Here is a 12,223-nt window from a genome sequence, read left to right as displayed (position 1 = left end):
AAGGTTTGCAGTGTTTCATAATTGCTCACAAATAAGAAAAACTATCAGATAATGTTTTCAAATCAATCAATATTTGTAGAAACAAAATGGCGCAGTCTGAAAATCAAGTCAAGACGTACGAGAAAACATTTCTGTTGAAATGGCAGGGAAAACATTTTTTAGTCTATTAATTTTATTGTCAGTTGTTACAATCAGAAGCTCTTCCCGTTGTCAAATGTTATAACAAATATTACAACAAATTTTGAAACTTGGTGACAAAAAAAAGTATGTTTCTTGAGCAAAACACGGCATACTATAGATTTACTTCCGTTTTTCTTTCAACAAATCGTTACATTTTCGATCATTTTTTAGGCATCCTGTAAATTAAAAAAAAAATGTCTAGAAAAAAATTTAAATATTACGTCCACAATAAATCACGTTTTTACTCTTTTTTCATGACTGAGGTAAATATGGTTTCTAGCTAAATTATTCTTGTAATTAAACACTTGTATTCAGGCTTATGAGAACCGTAATAAATTAAAATTAAGATATTTTGCTCTAACCGTAAAATATGATTATTAAAATTAGCACTTTATAATTGTACATTCACCATTGAAAGTTAAACACCTTAGATATAAATTCTTTTTATTTAGACAAACGTAATTATTGCTTTTTTAATTTACTTAAATAACTTACCTTACCGGATGATTTAACACCACGCACCAAACCAAAGTAAACTATGACCCAGCATACAAAGAGAGAGAGTGCTAAATCCCATTTGATGGAACCTAACTCTCCTAAACCAGATGATATATGAAGAACATATTTTCTGAAAGGAATTTATTCTTTATTAAGCACTCAGGATAAAATATAAAACTGCCCGTAAATATTTTCGGAATACATACATTTATATAAGTGGATCTACGATCGAAAATAAAATGATCTAAAAATGTTAAATTGAATTTTTTTTTTGTTGAATTTTCGAAAGATGACGAAACAAACAACAAATGAATTCGGAAGCTTTCTATGATGCTACCCAAAAAATAACAAACTGTGCTGTTTTACATAAATATAGCCTAATTAGGGATAACAATCAAAACATGGCTGTAACCTTACATTTTTTTTTATGCTGTGATTTGAATTTTGCGAAGTTTCCTTTATGTTCACGACCTGTTAGAATTTATAAATTACCGAAAACTCTTATGAAAATTTCGTGTTAACTTAAACACAAATCGCAATAATAAAACTTCCTAGAATATTAAGTCTGTTCATTACATTGCCTCGTAAGCATATAAGCTGAGGGATGCACCTGAAGTTTTCTAAAATTCTCCTGGTTTTAGGAGGCTTGTTATTCGCGACCGCAACGCTCGAATACGCCTTCTAGGGAGAAGACCGGTTCCATGCTTTTGACCCTACCCCTTTCCCTCTCCTCTTTTTTTTCTCTATAGGAATGTTCTACGATATTTTCCCCCTTCTTAATATTTTTCGTATTTAATTGCCTCAAATATTTTTTAAAACTTTCAAAACGCTTTCTTTTAGAGCTATGTTCTATGTAGTTTTCAGTTCCGTATAGTTTCCTAACTTGAAAGTTTTTAATCTATTTGAAAATCAAGAGAGAAATTGACGTACTTCCTTCTCCTATGACTCTCCCCATGCTAATGGTGAAAGCATGCGAAGTGTTGCCATAGGTAAAGAGTTCTGCTCTACGCCATCTATAGCCCTTTTCAATCACCAATTATTTACATTCAGTCACCATCCATATTTTTTAATTCTATTATTAATTTTTAAGATAAAAATAAAATATGTTAAGCATACTACCAAAAGTGACTAAGTTAGTAATCGGCAAAAATGTTTAAACACCAGTTACCTTTTTTTTTTTTTTTAAATACATGTGTATAAACACCGAAAAAGAGAAAAACGGTAAATAATAAATGAAATATAAAAATACAGACTTTACCAGTGGCAAAAGTTTCAAGACGTAACTTTTCGAAAGAATTGCACGCTTAACTTCGTCCCTATTACCAGTTTACCCAGCATGTGCTTTAGGCTGTAAACTTGGATCTTTATAGTTAAAAAAGTACTTTTCAAACTAGATATTGAGCTATAGAGAGTACCCTAAATTAATTAAAAAAATTTATAAAACGAAGTTATTTAAATCTGTATATGATTCTGCATAAGTTAATACTTAAATGAGAATCATTATCGAGATCAAACACATTGAAGCTGTTGTTAAAACCACAGAGAATCTTTTTTTTTGGTGGGGGGGGGGGCTGTAAGTGCAAAGAAAATGTAAATAATAAAAATAACTATATGCGTAACTTACTCCCAGAATTGCTCAGATGCTGTTTGGGTTTTATTGTTGCAGTTGGCGAAAGCGTTGTTGTATTCTTTCAACGATATCGCTATTGTGTTTTCTTTCCATGTGATATTTACGGCCTGAATATCTTCTGGTACTTCTGGAATAGTGTCTAATTGTAGGTATTTTGAAACCAAGTTTTTAGTCACCTCTCGACACAGAGTCTGAAAATTAAATTAAAAACTATGAAAAATACTATTAAATAAAGACTATTAAATTAAAGACTATGTTGTATGATACAAAAGTGATTTAAAAAAATAGCATGTGACTAAAATGTTCGTTTTGATTTTAAGACATTAATCGAATTCATGTAATATAAGTTTCGAAATACATTTTTTTTTATCCTCTTTCTTTTTAATTATTAAATTTTACTCTCATAGCGGAATTAACTATAGTCCGTTATTGTATAACAAACAGAAAGTTGAAACTATTTTTCAATGATCTAATAATCAAATTCTCATGAATTAAGAACTAGGAGCATTAAAATTGTAATTTAAGAATAATGTAATCGATTAGAGTCAGCGATTTAATAAATTAAAGGCATCCGACTGGTTTCGACACATTTTTCTTTTTTTAGAAAAAAGCTCCATTAAAATTTAAATTTTACGTTTGGAAAGCAGGGGTCATAAAATTGTAAATTTAAAGTCAAGTTTAAAAATTTAAAATTTTTTTTTTCCAAATAAGGGCAAATTTGACAAATTTTTCATATTTTGTTAACAACTTTAAAACCCATTGAATACATAAATTTCATTTCTAGAGCAATGGGTTTCATTTCTATTACCTGTAATTTGAACTAAAATCTTTAAAAAAGAAAAAAGAAAACAATGAATGAAAGTTAAATACGTTGTTTAATATCGAATTTTTAAAGAAAGATTGCAAATATTCTTACTTAAAACTTGATAAAAAATAACTAATTCACAATTAGACCTTATCTTTTACTTCAAAACATCGCTAACATTATCCAAAATTTTAAAGAATTCTATAATTAACTTTTTATGTAATGAATGTTAGCCGTAAAGAAACTTTCTCAAAATCAACATTCTACAGAAAAAGTACTTAAAATGAAAAATAAATTCTGAAATATAAGAAAATGCTAACGAAAAAATTAATAATTTGAAAATCAGTTTCTGAAAATGAATTTTATTTTTCTTATTAACATAACTTACAACTGAGCTGTTATAGCTCCTTGGATCAATATTAGGTTTGATCGTATGTCACATCCGATGGCGCCCTTTATCATCACACTAGCTATAGAAGCGGTTTGCTGCTCTACAACGCTCAGTTAGAGTACAACATAAATCATGGAGGTGTTCACTTCGGTTCCTTACACTCTCGTATACGATGGCCATCACTGCCCAAGTTAAATGAGGATTCATCATTGAAACCGAACCAGTTTCATTCGGTTGCTGTGCAATCCAGTCGACACAACTCCAAGCGGGGGCAACGATGGATGAGTGTCAATCCTGCCTTCGCTGTACATCAGAACACTGCTTCTAGAGCTGGTGTGCCAACGCAGACGACACGCTACCACCCCTAATATTGACCAACGGCACCATGACAGACCAGTGATACGCCTGTAACATCCTTCAGCCACTTATAGTACAGACCCCAGGAACCATTTTTCAACAAGCAATGCTCAGATGGAGATAAGAATGCCTCAACCAGACATTACCACCTTCATCTGACTTGCTCGACCCCTAGATTTGTAACAACTGGATAGCCTTTAAGTTTTATAACTGTCGTTGAACAGCCGACCCAATTTTATGGGTTTACGACTACTAATGTTCAATTCCGTAGCCTTGTAATTTTGAACCCAATCCAGAAGACAAGGGAACTCCTGGATAGAGTAATGGGTGAAATTTGCCTTCGTGGAGGACTTTTTGACGGAGCTAACCCGCATTTGCGTAACATGGAGAGGAAGACCACGAGAACCTCCCACGGTTAACCTGACGGCAAGGGGACTCTAACCCATTATCCGTCTACTACTGCGGATATTTCACGTCAGCACTGTGATCGGTGCAAGCCGGACGCGGAATTCGTATCGACTGGGATTCGAACACGTTTCGCCTCATTGGAAGGCGAACGCTCTATCCCCTGAGCCATCGAGGTTTAGCCTTTAAGCTTGGTCAATTTAACATTTAAGAGATACCGCAGGTCAGAGACTTGCATGCTTTAATCATGACCAACTAGAAGGGGCCCTTTTTAGTTGGCTATGCTTTAATGACCGGAACGCCATCCCGCGTTTGCGCTAGAGGTAGCCAAAAAATTTCTTATTTTTCCTGCAGTAAATGATCAGTTTGTTTTGATTATTTTAATCACTTACTTACATCAGCGTTTTACTTAAGTATGTATTCGTTTCTTTCTGTTGACTCATTCTAGTTGCGTTAATTTTTATGGTGAAAAGAATATTTTTCGCAACTACCTTTATATGATGGGGATATCTTTCACTATAGTCTTCTTTACAATGAAATCGAAGAAATAATATTTCGAGTCCATATCAATGCAGCTATAATTGCGAATAAAGGTCTTTTTATAAATATATAATTTCTATCTCATTTCATCAACTGCATGAACGAAAAATACTCTACTATTTACTGCATTAACACACGAGCTTTGCACCAAAGGTAGGGTAAGAAATGTTCCAGTGACGTCATTTCTATAGTTTCCGAATGCCAACAGAATACACATATTGACATAACACCTTTCTCTGTTACAAGTATTAACAGATCTAAAAATATAAGAAGCTAAAAAAATATAAAATCCAAAGATTATTAAAATTTTTTCTACCTGATTACTTTGGCGAACATAGCAGTTGTAATCTGCCCCCCACCAACTGCTGCAAGTTTTCCAAGGGACATCGGAACGCAGTGATTGGGCCATGTAATACAAGGTGTAAGACATAACAACGTTGAAATAAATTGCAATCACAACTGAAACAATAGCCATTGCGATGCCAACACCTACCAAAATAAAAATTAAACTTATCCAGTATTCAAAGCAAATTCAGAATGTTGAATAATATAAATAAAGTAAAAAAATTCATACAAAAAATTGCACCGACATTTATTTCTACACTAATGTTTAATAAATAATTTGTCATGCTTAATTTCTAAATTATTATGCAATCAGTAAACGGTTGTGCAATGCATGCAATGTTTATTGCACTGGATCCAAGACCCATATTTTCCGCTACAATGTCTGATGATAATGTTGCAAAAAGTACAATATGCATTTAAAATTTAAATAACTCGCAGCTTACACGTTCTTTATGCAATTAAATGATCAAAATATAAGTAATTAAATAAGTATAATTCTATTTAAGCTAGCACTTTTTAGAACAATTTAGAATGGATTTATTTATAATCACATTGAATAAATTCTGAAAAACAGACTTGTCAATTTAAAAGAATAAAATATTTGTACTTAATAATTCAATTGTATTAAATTATGATATCAATTTTATACGATATGTTAAAGAGTAATTTTATTCTTTGGCTGCTTAAATTATTCTATAATGTATAGTGAGCGAAAAAAATAAATAAATGGACCACCTAAATAACTTTTGATCAATTAATCGGATTGTTACGTTGTAGGACTCAATTTCAATGGTTCGAGGGGTACCTCAAATATGCTAATTAATTAGCGCAGACTATATTTTAAGTTACGAAATCAGACACAAAAACATACTTTCTTTGAATAAACGTCATTTTTTTTTGTTGAATTCGGATATCTGACACCCAAAATATCGGCTTAGCCGTAATCTGAGAAATACAGTCCCAATAGATTGATTAGGAGAGCGGTCCAAAGTTTTGACCCCTTAATGTTAATTTGACTTTTTACGTATATCTCAAGAATTTTTTAAGAATATTAAAAAAATTTTACACACAATTATAAAATTCGGTTACCCAAAGATAATTCTTTGCAAAATATAACTTTTAATACATTTTTATTATTTAATTTAAATGTAAGTAAAAAAATTTACTTGTAATGTGTACAATTTCTTTTATCATTTTTAAGAACGTAATTCCAGATGGTAAAATACAAAATTTGAGCGAAATTGGTCGAATAGTTCCTGAGGAATCTAATTTTTTAAAAATAAAATCGTATTTTTAAATTTCTCAGGAACTACTCGACCAATTTTGCACAAATTTTGTATTTTGTCATGTAAAATTATATTCTTTAAAATAATGTAAAAATTTTAATAACTTACAATTCAAGATTTTTTCGACTATTATATAAAATAATAAAAAAATAGATAACACTTATTAAAAGTTATTTTTTGCATGGAATAATCTGTGGATAATCGAATTTTTTAATTGTGCGCATTTTTTTAAAATTCGTTTAAAAAGTTCTTAAGATATAGTGAAATACGCAAAAAATTTAAAACTTTGGATCCCTACAAACTAGATTCCTCTCCTAATCAAACTTTTGGGTTCATATTTCCCAGATTACGGCTACCCCTTATATTTTGTGGATCAGAAATACAAATCCGTCGCAAAAAGGTATGATTCAGAGAAAGTATGTCTTTATGTCTGATAACGTAACTTAATAATTAATATTTATTAATTAGTCAATTTGAGAGTTACCTCTTCAAACCAGTGAGATTGAGTCCTAGAAAGTGAAGATCCGATTTGATTAAAAGTTATTCAGGGTGGACTACTTTTTATTTCGCGTACTGTACATATATATATGTAATTTAAAAACTACTAATCCTAAAAAATTTAAAAGTATTAAATCTCATGAAATTAAATTTGAAAGTAAAACATTTCTAATAACAGATCTTAAATCTAGAGCGTAATTATTTAAAGGCTTTTTTTTCTCCTTGAAATGGTTTGTCATTAAATTGAATTAATTCATTGCCAGATAAGATGAAATATCTAACGCTAATAAAAAATTTTATTACGCAAAATTTATTATGTAATTATGAAGCATTTTCAGAAATCCTAGAACAAACTTTCAGCTTTTTTGTATATTTAGCCAGATATCCATCCCCTTTTTTTTAAATTGAACAATATTTCATGTGAAATAAACATCACTCAAAAATTCTCATTCCTCAATTAAAATTAAAGCAAACAGAAAACGAAAAAAATATTGCGATAAAAATAAAACTTTAAAAATATCAAGCATCCTACTCATTCGACATTTTGTTAAATACTTTTCATAGAATATATTTCAATGCACCTACTTACTCCATACTTGTTAATCTCAGCTAATATATCATACTCCCATAAGAAGCTTCTTAATAAAGTGTTCTTTCATTTGATTCCCACCCAACCGTCTTTCAGAAAAATCAGAAGGCTGCCCACCTTGCCAAGAAAATGTTCTACAGGAATCTTCTGGGATTTCATTCAGGTAAATTGGAAATTATTCGAATTTTTTCCAGTGGAAAACCTTCGAATGTACTCTTCTCTTAACCACATTTTGTGTTGCTGACTCACCTCGTGCGGCTAGACCTTTTCGTTTAAACCTTGTTGACTCTCTTGAATTTTCTTTTAGTACGACTGGCCATCAGGATATGACTGCTTTGCATTTGCGAGAGTGCCCTGCACGATCTGCTTTCTCTAGTCGAACAAAAAAAGTATTGGAAATTCCGTAGTCTAATGGCCCAGCTGTCGATAAACTACTAACATTTGATAAATAAATAAACATTCAACTCCCACAAAGTCGAGTGGACAATCATTTCCCAATTGCTTGGTATAATTGCAGAAGAACCACTATGCTGCACCAAATTCAATGTAAAAAAATAACTAAATATGCACAGAAAATTTCAAAAATGATCTAAAAATTCTTAACCTTTTACACTTAATTATACTTATTGTATTTAATGGGAAAAAAAGAGAAAAGGTACCTTTAGCGATTGGAAGACAACGCCAGACCTTAACAGTACCAAGACTGGCAAACTGTCCTAAAGCAAGCTCAGCGAAGAACAAAGGTTTCCCTACTAATAGCAGCATCACAATATATGCAAGCATATAAGCACCTTTATGCGAAGAAAATAAATATAAGTTAATAATTCAGTAACCTTAAGTTGTTTTAAATGTACAGAATATCCATGGTTAATGAACAAGTTTTCTGTAACCTAGCAAAAATGTATTGGTTCGCTTAAGAGGACTCTATACTACGAGAGAAACTTATCACCGCAAATTCTTTCACACCTCCAAAAGTAATTTAAAATTTAAAGTATAAAAAAATGAGTTCAGGCAATCTTGGACTAAGCCTTACTGCAAAAAATTTTCAAAAATTTTAAAATATAAAGCAGTTATGAGAAGATAACTTGGGATTACGCCATTCGAAAGTTCTCTGCATTTCGAAATTTATTTTGTTAGCAATTGAGACTTCATGGCTTACTTTAGGTTTGCCTGAACTCACTTTTTCTATGCTTTAAATTTGAAATATGTTATGGAGGTGTTAGAGAATTTGCGTTGAAAAGTTTCTAAATAGTTTTTAAAAATAAGGCGAAATACACAAAAAAGAAATATCAACATGAAAGGATCCAAACTTTCGATCTCTCTCCTAACTAAACTACTTGAACTATAATTTACAGACAGCGGGATCCCTACATTATTTGGTTCAAGAATCCAAACTCTCTTACATTCTGTAAATAAAAATGTGATAATACAACGTGATTTTAAAAATGCTATTTACATAATTAATTAATCATAAAATTTAAGGTTGGTCCCTTGAACCATTAACATTGCATCTCATGCGAGTAAAAATCTAATAATTAGTTCAAAAGTTATTCAGTTTTTTTTTATATATATTTTGTGCACTGTATGCCAATTGAAAGTCATTAAACACAACTAAATCTAGAGCAGACTTCAGATTTTCAGGCATTGCTGAGATCTAACGCGAAAAGAATTTAAATGACTAAGATTTTTAATAATATTATTCAATTAAACTTTTTGTGGCCTGAAAAACTGTTTAGAAAACATTTATTCAACGTTATTTTTTTCTTCAAGTTTCTATCATTTCTTGCAACAAGTTTTGCAGCCTCAAAAATGCGTTTAGTCTAGTAATGCATATCACTGCCCATATAAATGATTTGAAACTTAGCTTCTTAGTTCAAAAAACAAAAATTTGAATTTAGTAAAGAATTCCATAAATACTCAATTTATACTCAAGAAAGGAACGTTTTTTTTTCATTATATTTCAGTAAAACATGGCATTTAAAAGTACTGTTTAAATAACAAACTGCATTACAGTAACGATTTATAAGTTTGAAAAAATCAAAAACAGCTTTTAATATTAATGTTATGGAATATTTAAAAGTATATAGAGTTTTATTATACTTTCAGATGACTAGATTTATAATCCAAATGATTTGAGAACAAATCAGCGGAGCGTCCTCAAAACATTTTACGATTTGAGGACACCCATGTATTTATGGAAAATATTAATTTTTATGTGGAAAAAAGCTTTTAAAAAAATTGGTAACTAATATCAGAGCCTGAAACATCTTCATCAAACTTAATTTTATTTACTTAGCAGTTTTGAAATATTATAAAATATTTAGCATTTGAAAACACGTAAATGACTATGTAATTTATTTATTTATTTTTTTTGCAAAAATTATTTAAAGACGAGTAGGACGTTTTCATGTTAATTTTAGCATGATGCTTTTTGGCTGTAACTTAAAAAAAAAACATAAGCATTTTTTTAAAAATATTTTATTGTATATTTAAAAATATTATGTTTTCTGTGAAATTCAAGAACATTTAAGTATTCCTCGAAGTGGATTGTCAAGTCGTCTTCACCTTATTATACATGAACTTAAACAAAAAGAAACAGATGTATACTGATGTATTATTCAAAAGTTTCGATTGAAAAATAAAAGGTTGAATGAAACCATATGATTTCTGAGATCTTACCTCCACCATTCTGGTATGCACGGTATGGAAATCTCCATATATTCCCAATACCCACAGCTAGGCCAATGAGGGATAGTAGAAATTCTGCTTTGTTAGCCCATTGACCTCTTCGTAATTCATCCTTCATTTTCAGAACTTATAGTAGCGTCCATCAGAGAACAGCGAAGGACCTATTTGATTTTTATATATTCGAGAAATTTTTTAGGCATAGAATTTTTCTATTTATAGAACTTTATTTAGCAAAAATTCATGTATACGTTCACTGTGAAAGATCGAAATTGGTGACTTTACTTTCATCTGTGAATGTCAACAACCACGTTGCTACGTTGACAATATATGCTGCAGCTGATTTGAATCTTAATTTATTCATAGATTTTAAATATTTATTAGATATTTAAATATTTATCTGATAATTTAATATCCGATTAGGGTAGATTAGGTTGTTGATGTAGTTGGGGTAGATTAGGGAAAATATCAGTGTTTAGAACACTGGACAGGTGTGGCAACAATACCAAGTATTCTATATCACTATGTTTATTAAGATTAAAAATCTTTGCCCGGTGTACACTTCCCTGGTACTCCCTAAACTGATGCTTTTTTTGAAAGTTAAGTTTCATTGCTCGGTATTCTCTACACTGATATTTTTCCTAATTTAACCCGGTATAAACTTGTCCGGTCTCCCCTAAAATTTTTTTAAGGTTAAGTGCGACTGTTTGATATTTACATTAGCCCGGTATTACCAACAATTAAAATATCAATTAATAAATTAGTATAAAAATGGACACAACAGTATTTCGAGTATTCTATGTGATTGTCCACATTCTCCAGATTTCACTCTTTCACAGTAACATATATATTCATTTTAGTAACACATTTAGAACAAGGAAATTTGTAGGATTCTCCCCTAAGGAAACTCTTTTTCAAGAGACAAAAACTGAAAAATGAAAAGATAGTTCGCTACGTTCTGCTTAATTTCAGAATTAGAAAGGTATAATATTATCTTCAAAAAGTATTTTTAAATAGGAAACACACATATATCTGTGTTTTTTCCTCTCGTGAATTTAATTTGAGGTATTAAAAAAAGGATTTTAAAAGTACATAATTATTGAAAAACACTTAATAAACTTGAAAAAGAATAACATAAAAAATTTCCAGCAATAAGAGTAGTGGTTTATGCAATAGGATGTTACTTCTTATTTTTTCAGCTATTACTACACAGAAAAGAATAAAATTCTAATATCAGTTCAAAAAAGTATTTGAAACATGCAAAAATAAATGAAAATCTTCGTAAATAGAAAAGTTGCCTCATGTATGCATGATTTTTCCACTCTCCACACTTCCCCTCTTTGTTACCGTGTTTACGAAATTCTTGCTTTTACCCCACGGTAATCATCTTTACTACTGAAACGTACTACCGGAAAAGCAAGATTTTCGTAACCATGGTAACGAAGATGGGGAGAGTTGGAAAACCACGTAACCTAAAGCAGCCAATTTAATTTAGAGACAATTTAAAGACTGTCATTAAATATTTCTATAAGACCTGATAATGTTAGACTTGCTAAAACAGTAATCATTTTAATTAAAAAAAAACTTAAAAGTTTTGATATTAATTGAACAAACCGTCTCATTCATCTGACATCAATCAATAAAAATATGCAATACGGTGTTTCTTCTCTTTAATTTTTTCTAAAATGTTACGATAAGCATTTTAATATTCAAGGCAAAATTACTGAGCGATGAGAAGTTATTTATAAGATATCATGGTCTTCAAAAATATTAATTTACTTAAACCTGTAAAAAGAAAATATCAAGAATTCATTTTAAAAAATTTGAACTTAATAGTAGTACAAAAGAATTATGATTTATGCTCATTCTGACTATTTTACCCTAACTTTTAAGGCTGGAATTATGGCTAGCATTACGTAAGAATAGCTAATGTAAAGTAAATGAATTGTCTGGTATAAATCCTTCAGAGCTAGAATGAATAAAATCCAATAGGATGCATAAAAAAAACTGTCCA

The 12,223-nt window shown here is 30.4% G+C and overlaps 1 protein-coding gene across 2 annotated transcripts in view; it reads right to left on the bottom strand.

Annotated features, from left to right (window-relative positions):
- Positions 1-12,223, bottom strand: part of LOC107441018 (sodium- and chloride-dependent glycine transporter 2) — a 29,531-nt gene that overhangs the window by 16,020 nt on the left and 1,288 nt on the right. For both annotated transcript variants that reach the window (XM_021147542.4, XM_043039171.3), the window contains exons 2-6: positions 10,204-10,373; positions 8,184-8,315; positions 5,123-5,295; positions 2,303-2,499; positions 676-808 (exon numbers count right to left, since the gene is read on the bottom strand). In XM_021147542.4, the coding sequence (XP_021003201.3) occupies positions 676-808; positions 2,303-2,499; positions 5,123-5,295; positions 8,184-8,315; positions 10,204-10,330 (762 nt within the window). In that variant the 5' untranslated portion in view covers positions 10,331-10,373. The remainder of the gene's footprint in view (positions 1-675; positions 809-2,302; positions 2,500-5,122; positions 5,296-8,183; positions 8,316-10,203; positions 10,374-12,223) is intronic.

Source organism: Parasteatoda tepidariorum, chromosome 1 (genome assembly GCF_982258835.1).
Source record: "Parasteatoda tepidariorum strain Cologne lab strain chromosome 1, Ptep-v5.0, whole genome shotgun sequence".
NCBI classification, from domain to species: Eukaryota; Metazoa; Arthropoda; class Arachnida; order Araneae; family Theridiidae; genus Parasteatoda; species Parasteatoda tepidariorum.
The sequence above is the reverse complement of the archived record's forward strand: the minus strand, read 5'-3'. Positions and strand labels throughout refer to the sequence as shown.